The sequence below is a fragment of the Pocillopora damicornis genome, chromosome 4 (genome assembly GCF_964200805.1).
Source record: "Pocillopora damicornis chromosome 4, jaPocDami1.2, whole genome shotgun sequence".
In the NCBI taxonomy this organism is placed as follows: Eukaryota; Metazoa; Cnidaria; class Anthozoa; order Scleractinia; family Pocilloporidae; genus Pocillopora; species Pocillopora damicornis.
In genome coordinates, this window is record NC_142673.1 from 16,491,878 (window position 1) to 16,516,396 (window position 24,519).

At 35.8% G+C, this 24,519-nt stretch overlaps 2 protein-coding genes across 3 annotated transcripts in view; one reads left to right on the top strand and one right to left on the bottom strand.

The window, feature by feature from the left end:
• LOC113677162 (serine/threonine-protein kinase N2) lies at positions 1-23,422 on the bottom strand. 2 transcript variants are annotated; one of them, XM_027193924.2, is made up of 23 exons: positions 22,893-23,422; positions 22,509-22,806; positions 19,453-19,925; positions 18,412-18,636; positions 17,716-17,884; positions 16,684-16,793; positions 15,996-16,139; positions 10,234-10,309; positions 8,890-9,022; positions 8,331-8,478; positions 7,559-7,659; positions 6,503-6,593; positions 5,988-6,079; positions 5,206-5,293; positions 4,808-4,896; positions 4,178-4,240; positions 3,398-3,536; positions 3,162-3,242; positions 2,707-2,814; positions 2,227-2,307; positions 1,922-1,981; positions 1,405-1,506; positions 1-936 (listed from the first exon to the last, which is right to left on the bottom strand). In XM_027193924.2, exons 1-23 carry the CDS (start codon positions 22,914-22,916, stop codon positions 895-897), a joined length of 2,937 nt encoding a protein of 978 aa, XP_027049725.2. In that variant the 5' UTR covers positions 22,917-23,422; the 3' UTR covers positions 1-894. The 2 variants fall into 2 exon arrangements, with proteins under 2 accessions (XP_027049725.2, XP_027049723.2); XM_027193922.2 differs by lacking the exons at positions 15,996-16,139; positions 16,684-16,793; positions 17,716-17,884; ... (2 more) ...; positions 22,509-22,806; positions 22,893-23,422 and adding an exon at positions 11,777-14,507.
• LOC113677163 (abasic site processing protein HMCES) overlaps positions 23,287-24,519 on the top strand; it is a 5,841-nt gene continuing 4,608 nt past the window's right edge. Inside the window, exons 1-2 of the mRNA XM_027193925.2 lie at positions 23,287-23,624; positions 23,728-23,868. Of these exons, the coding sequence (XP_027049726.2) occupies positions 23,605-23,624; positions 23,728-23,868 (161 nt within the window). The 5' untranslated portion in view covers positions 23,287-23,604. The remainder of the gene's footprint in view (positions 23,625-23,727; positions 23,869-24,519) is intronic.

The window sequence follows — 24,519 nt, forward strand, 5'->3', positions numbered from 1 at the left end:
TTCAAAGGGTTCACAAGAATTTATTATCTAAACGCGCCACATACTGAATGCAGCATCCCTCACGTCGATTTAAAATGAAAGTCAAAACAAACCGTAGACTCTTTATTGGTAATATAAATCAAATATTCCGACTATTAAACTCAAATCCGTCAAGGTTTAATTTCAAATTGATACTGTAAAATAAATGATATACAATCTCCTGGCAGAGAATTTTCTTATTATGTACAAGTTTAATTGTAAGATCATTTCTAATTTCAGTTCTCTTCCACCAAAGGAGGACAAAAACTAACGACCATCTTGTATTTCAGAAAATCAACAGTACTGAGAAACTTAAGGAGTAAGTTAAATTTTATTACTTTCGGTTCGTGCACGAGATGGAATGTGTTAGTCGTTGTCTTCATTCGGTGGTATTCTCCCCGCCACAAATAATAATAATATAAACATTCTAGACAAGCTATAAGTCTTTAGCAACAGATTCAAAGGAGAAATGTTGTATCAAAATCCCACGAAAGTTGTGAACATTCTTCGAGTAATTTCAAGTTATGGTACAAAGAATAATAAGGCGACTTCTCTGTTATTTCTCAGAGCGCGCGCAATTGTTTCTTCAAAAATAGAGCCAAACCAGCCAGAATTAAGTGTTAAGATTGGCGACAACGTTTGTTACATATATATTTACATCCCAAACTACACTTTACGCCATCTGCTCAGCGTGGCGGAGATGAGGAAAACGATGAAGGGGAAATACAAGCCCGTTAAGATAAAAATAAAATCATTGCACTTTTCTCTTTCATAAAACTGCTTTACAACTGAGCTGCTGCTCCTGGGGACTGTAAAAATGAAAATCCGTCACTAGCTAAACTACTCTATAAAATAATCGCTCGCTTTTGAATGCTCTCAGCACCAGTCGGCCGTGTAATTGAAATCAGCGAACAATACCTGTAGAAGAAGAGAAAGCCATTACTGTCACATTTGAAAATTAAAATAAATTTTTATAGGGAAACTGGTTTACTCTATTACTCTAGGTCCTGCACAAGGAAAACAATGGAACAAACACGAACGGGTCGACTTCCCCAAGGTAAAGGCATCAGACTTGTTCCTGCAGTTCTTAGGAATGATGTAAAATTCTCCAGGCCATTTAAATACGTTGTCTGAGACAGGAATTAAATAGTTAGTAAATTGTCAGCTAACGGGTTGGGTTTTTTAGCATTTTTAAAATTTTTCTAGCATCAAATTCTAAGGACAGGGTAACAAAGAAATCTTTTAGGTCTTTAAGTCCCCAGTTATGAGAATTAACATTCAGACGTTGAGACCACTTTAGAGAAAAGAGAACCGAAGGAAATTTCCTGACTCTGCGGCATATTTTTTGCCTTCACCCAAGTTGAAAACCAGCAAGAGGATTTTCACCTGCTCTTCACTGTTCAACGGTCTGGCTTCCTTTGGAGGTGTCAAGACAGGTTCTTCTGAGGTAAACTCTTCATCGAAGTTACTCACATCTTCCGCGTGTCTCTACAAAGAAACATCAGAACTTTCATTACGTTTTTTGGCATTACTTAAAATGCTTCAGGCTTTGTAGCGAGGCTTGCTAGGTTATCAACGACTGTAAAACCACACTTAGAACCAATAAATCGTTCCAACTCGCAAACACAGCTCGGAATATTTCCCAAAACGTAAAAAAAAGACAATAATTATGATAGAATAAATAAACCCTTAACGGCGAAGGCTTTTTAGGCTACAAATATGGACTCGGTCAAGCTAATATTTCTACATTATTCGAAAAGAAGGATTACGGAAAAATAGTGGAAACAGTCTAAACATTTTCTTGAAGGGTGGAACTAATAGAAGACTCAAACTGAAGTGTGAAACACGACGTATGTTGTAAAAGCGAATGTTTACTAGTTTAGCATAAAAAACAAAAACTTACCACACTTGGAACGAACGGGGGTCGAACTTTTCGAGCGAGGAGATCATCCCAGTTCATATCCTAACAACAAGAGACAGAAAGTAACCATTCAATATTATTATTTTCCAATTTAAAGAAACTAAAATGAGATAAAAATCTAGCATTTACACTGAACTTAATAACGGGCCTTCAAGCTCACGTGGAATCACTTCAGAGTTTAACCTTTAACCTTCCCAGAAATGTTGACAGGTGCATTTCCATTTGCACTTTGTACCAAGTTTGCTCCCAGTTTACCAGACAAATAAACAGGAAAGATCATCAGTTACCCTAAAGAATGGCTGTTTCCTGACATCCTCTGCATCTTTTTCACTGGCTCCTAACCGTCTTTCGGGATTGCGCCTCAATAACTAAAGTGGGTTGAAAACAAGAAACAAATCAGTGAAACTGAAAGAACCTGATGAAAGAAAACTTGTTCTATTGCAAGCGCAAACACACGATGGACTAGTAAAAAAAAATTATCAACTAAGAATCTGCGCTTTCGTCGTAATTTCTTTCTCCAATGGTTAATTACGGATAAAATAACCACTTACTGTACATCTAGACACAGACAATTTCCTGTTTACAGAACAATTGCCAAGAGAAACACCAAAACAAGGACACTATTAGAGAATATATTAAACAACCAAAAAAGCAAGATGAGCATAGCATTGATATTAAACCAAACTCTAAACATAACAGGATTCAAGTTAGCTAGCAAGAAGAATTAACATTTCACGTTTATTGCTGATAACAGCCCCAAGACTCACCCTTCTCATGATAGCAATGGCTTCTGTTGAAAGGAACCTTGGATATCGAACTTCATCATTAACAATAGAGTCGAAAACTTCTTCTTCATCATCTCCTGGAAACGGTGACTAGAAAAGTAAGGAATGGTAAAGTTTTTAAACAACGTACTCACAAAACCGCTATTATTCGCAAGAGTTGAACCATTTCATTGAGCATTTCCAAAATTCATTAGCTGCAAACCAGTCTTTCACTTTGAAATACTAAGTAAACAAGGTGGAAAATTCCTTCAACGCATTTCCAAACCTCCTAAATTGCCTCTGACTTTATCAATTTGTTCGCGAAGTCAACACTCATTAACATTAGTATTGAGAGTGTCTACTGACCCTTTACTCGCAGTTAAAAAAAGATGCCGGTGAATTATCGCACGCTTTTCTCGTAACACAAGGATAATGTTGTTTTTATAATGGTAACTTACTTCTCCGACCAGCATTTCAAATATGAGCACTCCAAGACCCCACCAGTCCACAGCTCGCGTGTACGAAGTTTCTGTAAGAACCTGAAAGTAGAAAGTGAGTAACAATGTGTTGACTTCGAAAAAATGGAAAGAACATCTGAATTTTTAAACACCAAGCCTGTCCGTCCCCCCCCTCCCCCCCCCCCAAAAAATGAACAAATGAGAGCAGAACATCTCTAATTCAATCGTGCACTAACCTCAGGGGCTAAAAACTCAGGGGTTCCACAGAAGGTGCCTGTTCTTGCTCCAAAACCCATTCCTTCTTTACATAAACCAAAATCCGCAATCTTGACGTAACCCTCAGAATCCAGTAATAAATTGTCCAGCTTCAAATCCCTAGAATGTGAAGTGCCTCATCTTAAGCACACTGAAACAACTGCGTATAATTACAAAATTACTTAACCCAATAACACATGGTATGGTTTTGAGAATTGACCTTTGTGCTATAATAATAATAATAATAATAATAATAATAATAATAATAATAATTAAAAAGGAGATCATTCGATAATGCAATTTAAGTGTTTTCATTGGCTTATCCATTATACCTGCGCGTGCATAAAGACGAGTTAAACCGGAAAAGTTTAATTATCTACCGGAAGTGTTTGGCTATTTATCATCTCATGTCCAACGCGCACTCGCTGAATAATTGCTTAATATACAGGAATTTATCTATATACCACATAATAATAGTAATAACAATGAAAATAAAAATAGAAAAGACAATAACAACCACACCTTGACATTCTATCGCGCTTCCCTAGCTAAAGACTTTGACTTTTCATTACCCAGTTTCTTTGAAATAAAACACGAATTAAACGCACAACTCGAGTTTTTTTACATGGTTCATACAAATCAACACTGCCTTGACCCTTTCACGAAGAAATACTTGAAACGTGTATACAACCCTTTAACCATAACAACGTCTGCCAGTCAAAGTAAACAAAGACAACAAAATGTTAGGCGAATTTACTTGCCTATAAACTATTTCGTGTTCGTGGAGATACTGCAATCCTAACACTACACATGATGTGTAAAACCTGAAAACAATACAGCAGCATTTCATTTTAAAAGATGGACCGAATTACTTTTTCCCCGAGGAGACCACTTTTACGGTAAATGAAAATCATACACTTATGATATAGTTTTGTAATAGGTGAGCAAAGTGGCTCAAGAAAACGACTACCAGTACTAAACTGAATGAGCTTGATATTCTTTGAAGAGACAGACTGCAATGCCTTCCATGAGACCGACTCGCATACAGTAGTTACTGACGTTCATATCCTATTTTGGAACACTCAGTAATGAGAAGTGAAGCCCCCCCCTTCCAGGATGGGATGCAAATAGCTGGTCATCCTGGTATTTCATGAGGTTTCTCTAACAGGACACGAGGTTTTCCTCAGCCAGCAAATGCTGTAATTTAAGCCCAATGGGGAGAAACTCACTATGACAGGAAAATTGCCTTTCTTAGCAGTGCAAGAAGATGGCCATTTTCCAGGCTCAAACACAGTTTATTTAAGATGAAGCCCAGTGCCTTTCCCACAACATCAACAGATATCACCACAAAACAATGTTTAGGTTTACATATTACATGGAAGAGTACTTACACTGTCCTTGGTTCTGAGAAGACATCTGCATGTATGTGCATCATAAGGTCACCTCCAGGTGCATACTCCATTACAAAACACACATGTTCCTATTCAAATAAAACAAAAAAAAATCTGTCAACAAATCTAATAGAAGAACTACTTAAAAGATAAGCAAAATGAAGAAGACTGTGTCATTGGGATTGGAGGGTAGGTAGGTGTCAAAATGTGGAGACAGTCAAGGGATTCAATCATGTAAGCAACAAGGTTACTATGATGACCATGCCAGAGAAACCCAGGGGTGGGATGATACCTTACCCACAATGTGGAAGGGAGGAACCAAAATGCAAAAGGCCAAACTGCTAAGTAAGTCACACAGGGAAACAAATGACTTGCAATAATATTCATATCAAACTTACATGGGTCTGAAAGCAGGCAAATAAGTTAACTAGAAATGGATGCCTCATCTTGTTTGCTGTCAAGAAAATTCTTTTCTCTGATAATAGACTGCAAAATAAAAGATAGCCAGGTAAATGTAAAGCTCTTAATATAACAAGCATTAAGACTATATAGTTGAACCTGTATTGAACAGTCACCCACGGGGAATAGTGGGGTGACCGCTTCATACAGATTGACCGCTTAAAGCAGGTTGACCACTTTAAACAGGTACCACAGACTTTGGGTATTATATAAGTACAATAAACAATGCCACTTAATGCCATAATGGACCACTTGATGTATGGAATCTCTTTGATTTTGGGAGAGAAACATGGATTAAAAATTACTCAAAAGATTATTCTTACTTTTATTTGAGTGGTTCCACTTTCAGCGACAGTTCAATACAGGTGGAAGACAATTAAAACAGGGAATTGGGACTTAGTTAAGGGTGACCAGGACAACTTAATAGAGGTGATCACTTAATAGAGGTCAAAATTATAGTGATCAAGGAAAAAAAATTCTGGACTTTGACATATGACTGTCCAATACTGGGTGACCGCTTAATGTGATGCTGCCTAATACAAGTTCAACTGTAATCCATTACATTAATCTGTAACATACGTAGCTTAGGTTAATGATGAGGTCCTTGTCTCAAAAATACTGAAAAAGTTTTCAAACATTTCTAACTTGACTTCTAATAAAGCTTTAAAATTTAAATAAAACAAACAACTGTTTTAAAATTCACTTAGCCCCAAAAGCCTACCTTTCAACTTCCTCTCTTGCGATAATATCACCCTTTTTCAGAGCCTTGATTGCAAACAATTCATTGGTGTTCCTGTATTCTGCTAAAATAACCTGGTACCATGAGAAAAGGAAAAAATTATTTAGACTAAAACTAAGTGAATTGCAATTGCATCCCTTATTCCAAAAATACTCCTTCCCAATGATTACAAAGGTGCTTCTGTTAATTAATGATAAATATGTAAGGGCAGAAAAAGGTCAACCAACACAGGTAAAAAATGATTTCTATGGTAATGCAGCCTTAACCTAATAAAGTATCATAACAATAATCTTTTTCAGAGGACAAAGGTTAGGCTAAGTTTCTGAAGAGCGCAGGGCTCAGAACAGCAGAATCTCTTCCAGAGGGCAAAAGGTCTGTTCCTAGGAAGTAAAATAACTTGCCAATCCATCTGGATGGTCTGGAGATCACCCTTCTTGGTAGCTTTGATAGAAATGAGTAAAATATAATGTGGTTGCTCATATAACACTGCAACTTACCTTTCCAAAATGTCCTCTACCTAACACACTAATGCAGCGAAAGCTGTCAATGTTCATATGACTTGTTGAACTAGTTGGAGGTGAAGGAGGTCTGTATTAAGGAAAAAAAATAGAGAGGTTTTTATAGAAAGGAAAGTATATCATAAGTGCACAACATCACTTGCTAACAGAAGCATCAAAGTCTCAGCAGTTCCAAAGGTACAAAAGCTGTGTGTGTCACCATCTTTTGATGGTTGTATTCTAAATTGTTTTCACTCAGTCAAGTATCTGCATGTGTTTACTTAAGATCTACATGTCACAACAAAGTAAAAAAAAGTAAGAATTGCGATGCTAAAACAAAGAAATTGTTAATGATAAGACCTCAAATTATTTTCTTTCTCTTTTTTTCAAAGAGCACCTAGCTACTCCTGCTAGTTTAAAGGCATTATACAACAAAAATCAGAGAAAAAAGTTCCAAATGGATCAAGACATTTGTAAGAGCACATAACCAAATGGCTGGAGCAAGACCTGTATATATTATCAATCGTGGTGGAGGGATTCAATTTGACCTATTCAAGAACAAATCTCTCCAGTGATCAGCATAGGATTTAAAAATAAGACTGCCAGATCAGAAATAGCCCTTAATTCACTATGCCTCCTATGCAGACACTTCCCAAAAGTTCCCTGCAACTACCATATTTCATTTGTAAAGTGAAATGAGCAGAGTTTTGCCTAGTTGAGTGAGATTGTCTCTCAATGCATGGAAAGCAAAGTGTCTAATTGATGGTCAGAAAACTTTGTTGTCATGACCATTTTAAAACATGTCACGTAAAGAGTGCCGCAGTCATGGAATTTATGGTCATTTCCCATTAACATTAAATTTGCAATTGTGCTTGTTTTTGAACCCCAAACCCTCAGCTATAAGCTGAACCCCGTTTCTCTTGAAAAAAATCCAAAACTTTTGTGTCAAATTCTGAAAAAATTGCTTGGCTTATAGGTGAAGAAATACAGTATTAAAATTTTAGAGCGAATCAATCCTTTGAAGAAAGCAGCATTAAAAAAAAAGTGAACACTAACTTTCTCCTAACAGGAGGGCTTGGTTTTGGTGGGGCTGTCTGTATGTTTGGTCTTGGTGGACTTTGAGGGCTGTCAAGGAATCCAAATGCTGAAAGAGCATCCTGAAACAATACATAACATCTACTTTGAATGTAAGAGCTAAACAATAGAGGTAAATATATTTAATAAATAACAATTCATACCCATTTAATAGAAAGGTAATCATACATCATACTCATTTAGAAAAATTCCAAAAACAACTTAATGTAACTGATTATAATTAAATCAGAGGGGCCCTTTCTCATTTTCCTTTTCCGTATGTCATGAAGGGAGTATGCACCAGCACAAGAGAAGATTCAACACGAGAGAAGATTCAATTTAATTTTTCCATTCAAGCCTTTCTGCATAGATGCTTTAATACTATTGAATTGTACTCAATTCACCCTTTAACTTCCAGAAACAATTAACGTGTAACTTCTCCCTATAAAATCCATGCATTGTCCAGCAAACAGGTAATAAAAATACTCAAACTTAAAAGGTAGAAGTTGCTATCTTGATGTAAGAGCAAATTTTCTGTACTTGATTTACAAGGAGGAATTAGACAATTACTACATTCCACTAGGGTAGAATTAACAATTACATTTTAGGAGTTAAAGTGTTAAGCAATCAATTCATAGCTGCTGCATTAGATTAACAGTTTTATGACACAGTCATTTGATGTTGAGAGAATTGCAAGGACTTATGCTATAAGAAAGGCATGTTTAAATTGGGCCAGTTTATTCTTCAATCATACCTGGACTTCATTTTCATTGACCGCACTCTTAGTGCTTGAGCTTGATTGTTTTTCACCACTGTTTGCTGATTTCTGCCCTTTGGCTGGGGTGGTGCTGTCAAAGTCTGGTTGTCTAGGAGGTGTTTGCATTTGAGAACCTTGTTGGGCACTACGGAAGAAACAAAAAAATTTTAATTTTAAAATTCAGAGCACACATCTGGACAGAAAAGATTCTTATCAGGGATGTGCCTACTTGTTCAGAAACTTGACGACTGACACAACTTGAAAGCCAGTGGCAACATCAGTCATGTAGTCAACACTTTGCTGGATCACTGATTGGCATACTTGACAGAGAGATGGAACTTAAATGAATTATGAGTCTCCTGAGCTTAGCAAAATTAATTACAACTTTGCCATTGCAATAGCATGGTCAACTCCTTGCACTCATCAACCATGGGAAAAAATGATGTTCAGGGAACATTCAGCAAACTTCCCTGGTGTCTCCACATTAGCTTAGTGAAACCAGAGTGATGAATTTGCCTCACTTATATCTTATCCTTGATGTTCCCTGTATACTTGCCTTGAGGATGATGTAGAATTTGGGCTCAATGTTGAATTGTTTGTTGAACAATTTGGTGGAGCTGCCCTTTTCAGGAGTCTTGCCCATGTTGCAACATTTGTGTTCATTTGACCAGCTCGCAGGAAATTTTTCCCTGTGAAGAAAAACCCATCACAGAATACAGTTAGAGCCCTAAATGCACCTGAGCGAAATATAACTTCCTTTCTTGCTTAAACAGTTAAACCCTGTTGATCAATAACTTTGTCTTTTAATTACTGATATTGTCTAATTCAAAGAGCCAATATTTTCCAACACAATTATCAACAATGTAGGTTCAACTCAGTGTTACAGCAATGGGCTTAAAAGAAAAAAAAGAAACATTTGTTTGTGGTGGCCCTGAACAAGCTTCTAAAAGGGGTTAAAATAACCAAATCTTTGATTGTTATATTTTCAAGATGAACAGAGCTGCACTATGAAAGTAACAGGAATGTACAGTTTTTTTTTTAAAACTGTTGTGCTGGTTTAATTTTGATGTTATGATTCCAACTTGTTTTATCTTGCTTTGGATATTTTCAAACAATTTATCTCTTTTCTCCTCTTTACAACAAGTTAAGTCATATTAGAGGTACAAAAATGAAGGAAGGAAAAAATATTTTTATTCTATATTTATCTTGTACTAATGAAATTTTAGTGCAAACATCCTTGTTTGAGCCTGCTAGGATTGATAATTGGGCTATGAGGTGTGTAAAATTTCCACTAGAATGTTTCTTAATCCACTCAAAAGACTTCTCAAAAGCATTTTAGAGATAATGATCTATAACCGAGAAATAATCAGCTTATGATATAATTTGTTGCAATCATCAATTGTAAAATGGGATTAGAAGGGCAGTGATAAAGACTCAACAAAGTCTTGAAATGGGAAGAAAGTTAGGATGCACATCGATGGCTCTTACAGTTGTTCATGAATATTATAACAAACCATCTATATCTCTGGCACAATTCATTTCATAAATACTACAACATTTTAACCTACACCTGAATAGATATGATGAATAAACTTGAAAATATGAAATCAGTGTACAAATGGTACATACATGTAACTGCAAAAAGTCATTCTCATAAAATCAAATGATTTAATTTTGAACAAAGCACATGTTAGAGTTACAAGTTTAACCATCAACAAAATTCACAACCAAGTTTATTTTAACAAAACTCATTGAACACTATGATACTACGACATTAGAGGATAAATTTATCTAAATGACCTTGACTTGGAAAATTCTCAATGAAATAAAAAACCTTAAGAAGAGGAATATCTAGCACCAGTGATAATGAATTAACATAAAAACTATCAATAGTTCTCACCTTTTTGAATGTGAAACAACTTCTTCTGCCGCTGAAGTCTTGGCTTTTTTGTCACCATTGGGTTAAGAAATGTAACCTGATTCACACATTTAAAAGGAAACACAAACATAGTACAATTTAGAATGATCATCCTTGAGAAAAACCCAAGGTCTAGGATGGCTTCATACAACAAGATTTGGTTTTTCCTTTGAAAGATTAATTATTAATGGCTCAGAAACAACAGGTGGTGGCCAAACTGAAAACATCCTGCACTTTTAACAACAAGTACAAATAAACTCAAGGGAGGAGGTAATGTAATTTCTCTCCACTTTTAGAGCTTTGAATTCAGTGGCAATAATCATCAATTGGAAAAAATCAAATATTCTATTTTTTATTTCTTTTTTTTTGTGTGGAAGTGACCCTATCAAAAAATTCAACCTGCTTCCCGTTATCAAGAACCAGTTGTCAGTTATAACTGCATTTATTCCAACTGTAAATTGCTCCATAATGGCAGGAAATATGCTGATCAGAAGAACAAAAATTGCAAAAATTACAAAAATACTATTCCACACCCAGCTTTATCTATTTCAAATATTGGTAAATCCATGATACAACTTTATGTTTCTTAATTTGGCAAGCTTCACTATTTGACAAATGGCTTTGAGGAAATATTATTCAATGCAAGACATAGCATGCTGAAGTTTCTGATGTATAGCTGTATTTGAACACAATGGAATAAGTCAATGGAGAGCACCTAAGAACAAAGAACAGCTGTGTTTTAAAATGCTCTTTACTTATGATGCCCATATATTCAAAAAACCAAAACAACTCATGTGTGAATAATAATGACAGAAAAAAAAATTATTTACTGCAATACATGCTGACAAACCCACTTGTCACAAAAACAATATTCAGAATAATCATGGGATGACACAAGTGTACATGGTATGTCCACGAAGCCAACTTCAATATAATAATTTAAGGCAGACACACAGTTATCCTTCATGCATGATAACAGTGAAACAACAAATGCAATCAATTTTCCCCTCCAATAAACACTCTGCCATCAATTCTACACCACTGTGAGTTACTATGCAAAATTAAATCATGGGAAGTAAATTAACTGATGTTCCCTGTGTCCCCTGGCTTTTAAAGACAACAATTTCTTTTCCTTGCGGTTTCAAGATTAACAACAAAAGATCTACATTTTAGAAAAATGCATTCATGTGTTTCTCTTGCTGAGATGCAGAAGATGCTGGCACAGTATAGATTTTTGTCAAACATCAAAAGAAGAATCAACCAGACTGAAACCATGCAAAGTGAGAAAGAAAAGAAGAGATATTTAACCCGGCAGAAGGAAAGGAATAAAAGAATACTCTTGTGATAAAAAACAGTATTAAACAAAATGCAATGGTGTCACATGTGGTTCAACTAAAAGTGAAATCAGCGTAAGAATTTCCTTCAGATATGGCAAAGCATTATAAATCCTACCAATTTTGGTATAAATTAAAATTTTACAGCAAGTGATAAAGAGATGAAAATAATTGTAGTAAATAATTAGCACCTTTTCGTAGAGCAGGTATGAAATCCTTTTTATCTTCCACACCATCACACGATATCTCTTGATTGTAGGGATTTTCAGGCCACCATCCCTAAGTTTTCTTGTTCGTATGCAAAACTTGTCCATGAATAAAGAAAACACAAATGACTGTTGTGAAGCAGATGGTTTTTCAGCAATACATCCATCCACTCTGTCTGATTCCAGTTTTCCCTTTCTTGGGGACCTGGGAGGTTTCTTTTGAAGAGAGCCTTGTTTCCTTTCCACAGGCTTGTAGTTTTTATTCTTTCTGGGTTTGACGTAGGCAGCATTTCTATGAAGCATGCGCCTTGGTTTTCTAAGTCTCACTGCATTGTAACTTCTTTCACTGCAGCTGCTGCTGATTGAAGTTGTTGTCTTAGAGCGCTGATGCCCTCTCTCTGAAGAATCTGACCCCTTCCTGAGGTATCTCTTGGATTCCCCACTGGGGGACCTATCCAACACTAGATTTCTTCCTAGAGAAGCTTGACCTTTTGTGCTTGTTACAATCTTCATAGGCAAACGACTAGAAAGTGAGTTATCCAAAACAGCACTACGTGGTCTGCTTTGAGCTTTTACAGTCGCTTTACATTTTTCAGTAGCTCCTATGTCAATATCTCGTACAATTGATTTGAATCGATGAGTGCTGTTTTCTAAAACTGAACTCTTAGGGCGCTGAGAAGATTTGATAGACAGCATATTTTCACTTCGGGTTCTAGTCCTTGAATTCACATAATTCTCCATGGCAGAACTTTTTGGGTGAGATGAAGCATTTCTGCCGACTATTTCCGCACTCTGACTTATTGAGATTTTTAATCTCAGTTTTGCTGAACCAGTACTTGAAGTGGTGGGACTTATCTGTTCAAGTGACGAAGTTTTCTTTCCTTCTGTGGCAGGAGACTTTGTTAGAGTTCTATTTCTGGGTGATCCTGGTGATTTTCGTCCACTGGCAAAATAACCATTTTGTTTTCCAACAATTTTCTCTGAAGATGGCCTTCTTGCTCTGTGTGTTGGTGAACCATGAGAGGGAGAACTAGATGGTGTTTCCAATTTTTCTGGGCTCTTCACATAGATAGAATTATCATTTGGTGTGTATTTCCCTGTTCTAAATGGAGGTGGTGAACTCAAACCAGACACAATTTTCTCTGTTGAGCTTTCCTTAGATTTCCCAGACAAAGCCAATGATTTTTCATTGGGTTCACAATTGCCACAGGAATAAACATCATCCTTGGGAATATATTTTCCAGTACGAAAAGGAGGCAACTTTTTGTCATCAACAGAATATTTAACTGAAAATCCACCAGGTCCAAAGCTTTTCTTGCTCATAATATTATGCTCATTACTATTCACACAGATGTTTTCTTTCCTTGAGGATTTCCATTCAGAATTTACAGGGAGTTTTTCAACCTTCCTTGATTTCACACCTTCAAAGTCATGTTTTTCCAGTTCCTTGGTCCACTGCTTGTAAATCTTCTCAATCTTGCGGCTTGTGATGTTAAGCCTTCCCTGATAAAGGAAGCCATTTTGTTCTCTCCCCACAATATCTGATCTATCTTCACTGTAATTCATTGTCAAGCTAATCTGAATTTCAATCAGCCTTAATTATTTTCACCATACATGGCCTTCAGCCAGGCCACTTGTTCTCACCTTTCAAATTACTAAATAATGCATTTTAAGTAAAATAGTACATTTGCCCAAATGAAGATCAAACAGGAAGCCTTTCAAATCCAACTTTCATTTCATGCCCGAGGCAAAAAAAGAAGGAGGAAATATGATCTGTTTTTGAGCTCTTCTCAATTGCAAATATCAGACAAATTTGAGATAATTCCACCTGCATATCCTAGGTGATCAAAGATCAGAATTCTTGGCATATCCTGACCCAATAACAAATCTCCTTGGCCTTCCATAATCAAGCCATAAAAGCCCAAAAGCTCATGAATAAAGATCAGCATGAGAAGCACAGCCACTGTGAAAGCAGGGGAGGCATTTTCAATAATTTTTGTCCCTTTCATAAACCAATCAAGCTCTAAAACTTCATGGAAGATTCAGTTGGCTGCCTCTTAATTGCTTAGGAGTTTTTTCATCATTTTACCAGCCAATGACAGCTATTCACCTGCTACAACCTGTCCAAGAGTAAGGCTTCATTGGCTTCACATGACAGAAACAATACAAACATTGAATCACAAGCACCTGTCTTGTCTGAAAAGTATGTAAATTTAATTTGCATATTCACAGATTACTGAAAGTGTTTATAATAGGCACCTCTTCTGAGGAGTTTTATTAGGAGGGTTTAAAAAAAGGGTTTTCAAAAGTAAGAATATACAAACATTTCTAGGACCAGAGGCAAACCATAAAAAAGATAAAAAAATATATTTTCTTTAAATAGAATACTATTTTCCATGTTTATGTGTGATATTGAAATCTGGCAGTAGAGGAGTTATTAAAATTGTACTCAATCATCCCCCTTCTGAGGGGGATTATTTCTCACTACACCACAGAACTATGTTATTTGATTCACCCTGGGTCAAGTGATCACGAAATTTATGTAAATTTATCTTGAAGTTCACACACTTTGAATTTAACCAAAGGTGTGAAAAACAGAAATTGCAATAGAACAAATATAAAAAATGGCTGGAGACTTTCAGCACAGTACATTTCATGAAACAGGAAGACTGTATTTAAATTAGATGACAATTTCATGCCCCATAGGTCCACATTGATAGATCACATAAACTACAAAGATTGTCACCAAAATTCAAACAGTGAACATGTGCAGGGAAACACAAAGAAAACCACTGAAGCATGGTAATTAGGAAGACTGGGCACACATACAAACATACTGGCAGGAGATCAAGTGGAACAGCCTAGATGTTACAAAAAGGAACAAACTTTCAAAAAAGTACTGAATTGAACTTGTTTCTTCACCAACCCACAAATCAAGACTTTTTTCCCATTAACGACATATATAAAACAAAGAGAAAATTTTCAATTTGTCAAAGGAAATAAGTCACTGAAAAAAGTGATGAAAATGCAAATGATGTTGAAAAAACCAAGAGAAATGCTGCATGTGGTGTGTACATGAACTCTTTGTGAGTAAATCATAGCAAAAAAAATACATTACATAGGTCTAGTTTTTTGAAATCACAACTTAAAAACTGTAATGAAATGAACACTCTAAAGAAAAAAAAAATACAGACTCTGGAAAATTTTCCTTCAACAACAATTATATACTCTGAACATCTGCCAGCATGATCAACTATCATCACTTGAATTTCAACATTTTTAATGATTTCAACATTTTTAATGATTTCAACATTTGAAATGATTTCAACATTTGAAATGATTTCAACATTTGAAATGATTTCATCCTTTTCAAGGCTCAAAAACCAAATTATTATTGATATCATTTATTTGTCAGTCTTGAAAGCAGATGGTAACAATTACTTTCTACTTGAAACATATCACATATAAAAAATTCATACAAAAACTAAATTATTCAAACATCATGGTTCTAAATGTGGTGAAGCCTTAAATAGAGTATGCTTATGGAAATCCAAATTCACTCAAAAGAAATCACAAAGTGAAAAGCAAATCGAAGCAAAAAATTTCATTTTCCAACCGTATAAATCAACAAAGGGAAACTGTTTTGAGCTTAATACATTTTTCTAGAGCAGAATAAGTGGTACAAAAGCAAAAATTCATCAAGAAAGACACTGCTGCCCTGAGAGACCTGGCAAAGAAGTACTCTAAACAGGTTCTTTAAATAATGGGATATTGAGAAACAAGGAAGATCAAAACAGAACCAAATGCAAAGGTTTCAGATGTGAAGATTGTCTTTTGCATTGATTTACATGTGTGTTGGTTGCTTAAAACATTTAAAACAGTAATAACACACAATTGCAATATATTCTAGGAACATGCAGTACTTTTCCTAACACTCATTTTGTAATAAGGATGTCCTGTCAAAAAGCTTTCATAACAGTACAAACACTAGTTAAACATGAAAAAATGAAAACCAAAGCAAAATGATGGACAATACTGAGAGTATATCAATTAACATGGAATTACTCATACTGTAAGTTAGACAAACTGGAGAACTGCAGATTATCAGATTTACACATTCCCTTGCAATCTATCATACCTTAAAAACATACACGCATGTGCAAGAATAAGAAAAAATAAAAAAGTAAGAAGACAAGCAACAAACCTCTGCAAATAGGCAACCTTGTGGTTCCAGAGGAACTTGAATTTGATGCCGCTGATTGTCAAGAAACTCTTCAAGTCTTAGGAATGCCACACCGCAGAGGGACCTGTGATCTCTCCAGTACACCCCTACCTCAATCTCTCTTGACTAAAAGAAAACAAGAAACTCTTGTAAGTACACCATAAAGGTGAAAGTCATAATAATTTAGGTCAATCTACCCGAAATTTCCCTCTAGCTTATTTTGTATTTATGTACAACCAAAATAGTGCTTTGAGTGCAATTATAGCTGTAACTCAATTACAGAAGTCATCACCTATATTTGAGAAGTTATCGCCCACAGTCAAGCCCAGCCCTCATCTTTTCCCCCAAAATCGAGTTACTTGTAATTATCATGATTGCTCAGCTTGATTACATCAAGCTGTATATAACTCTACTAAAACACTGAAGCAATTATTTCCAAACAGTCACAGTGAGATTTCATGATATTTCTTAAGAAATAGGAGATGGAAGAAGATGCTGTACCTCTGGCAATCACTTGAGTTATCATACACTAAAATAAGTTATATCCTCAGGTTGAGTGAACAATGCTAAATAATGTCTACTGATGTGATTATAATATATAATATTGAGACAGAAAATTGCTACAATTTTTACAATTTGCATAATGTGTGAATCATCTCTTTTTCTTTACCTTGTCTAACTCAATGTGAAACTGTTGACTCCAACAATCTTTTCCCAATGTCTTCCAGGATGTTTGTCCCACATAGCAATTATCCAATTTGAGGACTGCACACACTTCAACTAACAATAACAGAAAAAAGGAAATATCATATCGTATATAGTTACTGTAATGCATGAAGAGATATCTCATTTGACTTTCAGTTTCAGATGCTTTGAACATTTTATTGTCTAGTGCTCAATTCATAACCATCAAACACTTCTCAGAAGTTCAGTAGTTTATCTTGCTCATCAACTAACTAGTAAAGTTGTCTGCCTTTGACCCTTTAACTCCCACGAGGGAACAAGACCAAATTTCCCCTTACAACATCAATAGAATATCAAGCAGAAAAGTGATGACAATAAAGAAGAATATAGCAGTAATGGGATTTTTTTTTCAAAAAAATAGCAAATTATACAAACTTTGCAGACTGTAAACAGAATTACTACTGAGATTTTGGAGGTGAAAGAGTTGAGAGAGCTTGATTCAGCTCCTGCCATTTTGTTGCATATTACTGTTACATTAATTATTTAACCCCTTAAAGTGTCAGGCTTCTACTTTCTCCTTACAGTATCACTACTGAATCAAATGTAAAAGGTCATGAGAATAAAGGAAATGATCACTTTAAGATGCTCTTAATTGTCAGACAAATTCTCCTTGTTAGCAACTTAGAAAATGTATATGAACAGTATGGAGAATAAGCATACTGATGTAAAGGTGTAAAGGCTAATTGAGAGATGCAAGTGCTTCTCTCCATCTATATCAAGGCAATGGAATAATTGTGTCCATGAATGGTGAAAAGGAAAATGACAAAAGGTGAACACAGGAAGTCTTTTAATTTTAACACAAAGTACTTGTCCGAGGAGTTTGGATGGCTGCAAATTCATAAACCAGGACAGTGTAAAACAAAAATTCAATATCATAAGACTTGTGAAAAAGTTTCCAAAAATCATGACATGATCACATTGATCCCACAGATTTGATAATGTGGCTTTCTGTAATTACCTGATAAACTCTCTTCAGCATTCCATTTATTGTAGCCACTCTTTCTCTTGCTAGAACCTGATCTGTCTCCCAGCTTGCCATCTGGGCTCACCATTGCTAAACTGATTGTTTTTCTAGGATCTCTATTAGGAACAACTGCCAGGAGCCTGTCAGCGCCAACTATGTGGACCTGGAGAAAGAAGAGTCAAGTTGTAGCTCTTTGAAAATGTCTTTTGTAGCAGATAGGAGAAAAATATAAAGATGATCACTCACCAACACCTCTAAGTAGTGCGTAATATATGAATGCAATGTTCAGAAGTTACTACAAAATACAAAATTAATAAGCAAAAATACTTGCATTCCATAAAATACAAAATAATGTACTTTTCAAATAGTTCCATGTAATACTCTTATATGACTCACTAATCATTGGTCTAAAGTACATAATTAAAATTTCAAGCCACAAAGCAGGAAACCAAGTACAGAGTCTATTACACCATAAGTTCCCTGTGGCTCAAGGCTGCATGTAGAATGTTTGACCCACTATGGATCCAACACTTACCAGAAATCAAAATTTTGCCTTTGCCCCACATTTCATAGGAATAAACACCTCTTCAAGGGCCTTAATTTTCATTACCCATATTTGCATGTCACACACTCAGTAATGGTCAAACTGAATTCTACTCTTTCAATAAAACTGTGGCTTAGCATACTTACGTATAATTCTCCAGTCAGCGCTGCTGGTTTAGTTATTGCTGTGTATTGTTGCTTTCCCAAGCCAACAGCCTTGCGGTCAGCGTAAGATGGAGGTGTTGTTATATAGTCTTTATCTATATAAATACCTACAGCTGCTTGTTCAGGAGATAGTTCTCCCATAAGTCTCGCAAGTGAACACTGAAGTAAGTCTAGTTTTTGACTTGATTCATGAAACCTCCTCTCAACCTAGGTAAAAAACAAACAAAAGTAAAATGTTATTTACTTTTTTCTAACTAACCCCTTCGCCAGCTAGAAGAGGACACATTGAGAAAGCAGGGAGAATCGGTATAAAGATCAAGAGGATGAATGAGGTTTTCCTCCCCTTTAGGAAATCCTAGAGTCCCCAGTGAAACTTGTTTAACATTCACAACTAAATACACACCATATGACCTACATCTGAAGTTATCATGTGGTCATCATCCCCTTTGAGGATTGTAATGCAATTGCAAGATTTCTTGAATAGCTTTCAATAGATTGAGCCAATAAACTCTACAGTGTGACTCTCCTTTCCAAGCTTAGCAAAGAAGCAAATTAAGTTTTTCCAGAAAGCCCAAGTTAAATAATCATCACAGTTAACTGTCTTTTTAACATTACTGTAAGAATTAATTATCAGATACTGAAGTCTTATGATCAAAGGTATTTGATATATAAGGAATTGTCAGACAAACATTGGTTGACTGCAATCAACAAATGGGAAAGGCAGGGAAAGTTTCCAGTCAGTTAAATCGAGACACATCTCTCCTTCTAATATTCTTGGAGATAGAAGCCCTGTGTTGAAATTGAAACTGATGAAGTTTATCAAATCCTGCATGGTAACCAGTAGGAAAATTGATAGGACTTCTTGATGCTACTGCAGTTGAGAGTTGTTGTAAGCTGTTTTACCCTGTAGTCTTAGAAATGACTCTGGGAATGCACTACTTTTCAAACAAGGCACAAAATTTGTCAACTTTTGTCCTACTAACATCATACATTTTTACTTTCTTTAGAATAAAAACTACTTACCTCCTCTAAACCTTTCCTATCACGACCAGACTTTTGTAAAAACTTAATCATGTTTTTTGCACCATGAATTACTCTAGATTCAATTTCAATATGATGACGAACATCTTCTATTCTAAATTCCAAAGGAGAGAGTCCTAATCCTGGTGCAGAATTCTCTTTACCACCTGCGCCACCTGACACTACTCCATCCTCCTTTCCTATCAGTCCTTGCTGTTGCTCCCGTAGTAATGCCATTCGAATAATTTCTATCTTTGTCCTTGAGTCTTCCAGCATTTGTTGAGCTTCTGCAATAAGTTTGGTGTCTTTCTTCTTTGATCCACTAGCATTGTACATTGCTAACATATTCTCTGCACCTTGCTTTACTTTCATCTCCACAGCAATTTGCTTTTTTAATGAATCAATTTTGCCATTTATAGCTGGTTCATTTGACACACCATCTGTCTTGTCAGGAGAGAGGACATCTTCATTGTCCACTGTAGAAAAAGTCATAGCAAAGAAACAGTCATATCATGAGAGGGCAACTTCCTTCAATAAATTGATTTTGCTGATTTAGCTGCTTTCAGAGTGCAAGAGAAAGCTTTGGTATAAACATGGCTACTGTGATTAAAACTTGCATTACAGAATTGCATTTGATCTTGCATTGGATCTTGGAACAAAGGGTGTGTACCATCTAACATTAGAGAGTCAGAGAAAGGTACAGCTACAGATGCCCAAAAATATTTTTTTCTGCCAAAAAAAAAATTTACCACTAGTGAATCCATCACCAGAAGAAAACTCTCCAGTTTAGAATGTAAATACACATTTTCCTACTATGTTTTGGTTCCCATAATTACTTTTGTTCTGATAGGTAAAGCTGGTGCTCAGGTTCAGTTTCTCAGTGCATGCAACTGTTTCAGTTTTGCAATAATCAGAGCAGCAACTGTCAAAACAACAGTGAAAGGTAGTTTTGCATCTAATTTCTCATAGTGGAGAAAAAAATTATTTAGTTTCTGGAGCATAAGTCTCTTGAGAATTTATACATCAACAAATTGAGTATGTATAAACTGTTCAAAGAAGACAATATATGTAAATATATGTAAGTCCAACTCAATAAAACTTTATAAAAAGAATGTACAAATTTCATAGTCCTTGATAGGAAATTTGGTATCACTCTTAACAACAACTGGCTTCTGTTATCAACAAAGTATTGCCACTAGACAAGATAATTCCATCACAAAAGCCTAGATTTTTTTACTTCTTTTCTGTAATTCTTTAATTGCAGCTCATCAGCATGGATCATTTATTTATTTGTATATCATTCACAGGTCAAAATATAAGTAATTTCATTTAATTTCAAGATCATTGCTGGACTTGAAATGGTATACAAGTACAAGTACAATCCTCTTTTAATGAATTGGAGAAAACAACATAGAAAATCAAAATTCCCTTGAGGGATTTTGTTAATAATCTAGGGCTTTTAAGTCAATGGGCCATGGCAGATAAGAGTATGAAAAGATGATAAGAGAAATGTTATCCAACAGACAAAACAGGTAAATTTTGTTAATTTGGTGTATTTTACATAAACTAAGGTTATCATGTTGGACAATCCAAACATTTTGTTGAAATGAGTTGCAAATATCACTTGAATTAATTTCTCAATCACACAGAAGTGAGATGAAGGAAATCCTGGCAAGAACTTCAAAATATGTTCAAGGAAATCAGAATCTCCAATCTAATTGACAGAGACTGTAACTTAAAACTCATGCCAGTACATTTATTATGTCTAAAAATGTCAAACTCTTGGAGAGTAACAAATATTGTACCAAGAAAGTAACCAATCAAAGATAGATAGACTTGCAATTTTAAAACTGAATCAAAAATGTCGAGAAACACAATACCAGCTCTTTGATCTAAAAATCACAGGATATCTGTCAACTATTGTTACCAAGTGGTTGTTTTACTCGTAATAACCCTTGCGGAAACAGGTAATTTCTTTCAAGCACTCTAGATAAAATTCATCAAGGATTTGAACAATAAACAAATGCAGCTGAAGGAAAAAAAACCAGCCAGACAGTTCCCGATTTGCACAGTAGGATAAAGAATACGATAAGAAAAGCTCATCGCAAGAAGGAAAAAGCAAACAAAGGATTTTCCTTCGATCAAATGTAAACAATCCTTGGTTGTTGTCACAAACGCAACCGAAAAGACCCAAATATTTAAAGCCACTTGACGGTGGCGAAAACAACGAGTCCAAGCGTCATAGTCTAGCGGTTATCAAAGAATAACGCTCTTAAAACCCGTAACTTTTTCCAAGGGTTTACGGCGACATGTACATAAAAAATTAACAATCCCACAGGGTGACCATTTAAATACTTTAACGATGTTTAAGTGTACGTTGTGATACGCACCATCCGGCGCACTCCCGAGATGATATTATAATATATTATGTTGGATAAAGGTTACTATTAAGTTTTGAAATCCAAAGTTACGGCTAAGTAAGCTTTTTCGTTGAGTTATCAAAATCGAGGTTTGTTTCCGCCACGCATCAAGGGATTTCATTGTACACACTTTGCTCAAAAATTTCAACCATTCCTTGTGACGAAAATGCACTCATCAAAATATAGCAAGTTTCTGGCTCTGAAGCGAAATGTTTTCGCTGTGGAAAGTCGAATGGAACATATTATACTGTATTTTAAGCAACAAGTGCAACCATGTACAAAAACGTTGCATTCCAACTGACATATGTTGGCCTAAAAATATAGTAATTGGTCGAGCGCGTACTTCTCATATGTTGTTCAGCGAGAGTTTATCTCGCCACAAATATACCAGTAATTAGAAGTAACTATCTAAAGTACTACCAAATAAACGATTTTTTCTGAGCTGCTTACAATCAAATCCCACGATAATTGAAATTCGAAAGCAATGCGACGAATGATGCTTGAGTTTACCGTTGCAAAGGAAACGATTTCGCGAAGGATCAAAATGATTTAGCTTGTTAATAGGTCCAACTTGTCACGGAATGCCATGCATTCAGTAATATTGTATCTGCTATCTATACCAACAACTTATTTACTCACCTGGCATGTCTTCAGAGACTCGAGCGTTGAGGTCTTGAAGATCGTCGTGCAAATCTTGAAGTTTAGCTGTAGTATCTTTTAAAATTGTATTGCATTGGGCGATAGTCTTCCTGTCAGTGGCAACCTTTTTTAAATTTTCCGCTCCCTCTTTTAACTTAAGCTGCTTGCGAATTTCAGCTTTGATTGCCTCTTTAGACTGTTCAAGATCCGTTTTAAGAAGCGTTTCGGAACCAGACCTTTTCATACTGGCGTTATAGTCTTCTGCCTTACTAATTCGTCTTCCTCGGCCTCCATCGTACTGCAAGATAATGCATCAACTATTTGCATCACATGAAATACATGGGAAAATTCTCCAAATGCTCATTACTGTTATGATTCTCTTACCATTATGACTCCTCCCTGACTCATTCTTTATCGATGGATGCAAAGTAATACCTGGAGATTTGCAACAGTCTTCAACAAAGTTGTGGAACTCAACCATGACCGGCCATAGCTTTCGGCAAAGCTTAAAGTAAACAACTAAACAGGCACTTGGAGACTGAACAACGGCCTAGAAACGGTCACCAATGCAAGTAATGAGCTCCTATCAATGATACGTATATATAAAATTATTTAAAAAGCTATGTGTTCTACAAAAATTGTTCAAAAGTAGAAAAGAATCGTTGAAAAGTCTCGGATACCAAAGTACGGATAACAACCAAAGAAGTTCATCCGTAGCTCGAACAGGCTCTTGGGTGGCTAGTTTCACACGTGACAAGACCGTCTTACACAATATTCTGCTATTTTCGCGGTATTTCTCGATCAAGTTGGCTATAGAATCTAACAACAGCCTGGTATTTTTGAGCTACCATGAGAAATTTACTTTTCAGTGATTGGGTTTACTGAGCACTTTTGGAGCATAACGAAAGGAAATCGAAAAAAAAAGCTTAAGGAAGCATTTCGTGGTAGACCGCTGACCCTACGGGCATAAAACGCGCCAAAATTTAATGAAAAGGAGAGCAAAGGCTAACTCTTAGAAGCAGTTACATTCATCCCTTGAATAGTAGGAAACTATTTAATCCATTATTTGGCACATTTTGAGGTGATTTTGCTCAAAATGTGTGGGAGAACGGCTTGGTACGTATGTAAATTTGTCAGTACTAAAAATAGATGATTAGTGGAAGTGAAGTTATTTCCGAACAAACAGGTGATTAAGATTCTATTTTCTTTTGTCATTCAGTACCCTTGCTCCTGATGAATTCCCGAAGGCATGCACATTCAAAGGAAAGAATGGTCAGATCCAGGAACCGGCTTGGAGAGATGGTAGCTTTAATAGAGGAAAATACTATCCTTCCCACAATATTAGTCCGCAATCCTTCACGTAAGTTTTTATGACATACTAAATTAGTTTGTTTTTTGTTTATGATGATTAAATGGGTTTGGAAAAAGATACATTCTAAAAATGCAAGGAATGTCTGTTGTTGAATGAGCTCTGTTAAGCTCTGACGAAACAAGAAAGGAAGCTTCAAGGATACAACATAACTAAGCCCATCGACTTTGTTGCTTTGGTTAATCTGTGTTTTTGAAGTACTGTATTATACTTAAAACGTATCTTCCCGATCCTTTGAGGTCATTTAACTAATTCTATGACACATTTTTACCTTGGCCATTGCACCCTTCCACCCACACAAAATGCACGTAATACAAACATCTATCACCAGTTTTTAATGAAATTAAGCACAGTGCTAAACTGACTTTTAGAGTTAAGTAAATTCTCTTGTAGTCAGACAGTGGGCTTTAAGTATGAGAACTGGCGGCTGGTAAACATACCTGGTTACTCTGCAGGACATCTGCTTCCTTCTTCAATGAACAATTAAAGTTCTTGCAAAAGAGATCAGCATTATGTAGATTGATGGTATACTTACTCAAGTAATCTAATCAGTGTAGTTTAAATCTACCATTTGTCAAAAACTGAACAATGAGACAGACTCATGTTTTCCTTGTTTTTTTTTTCTCTACAACTGCTGACTGA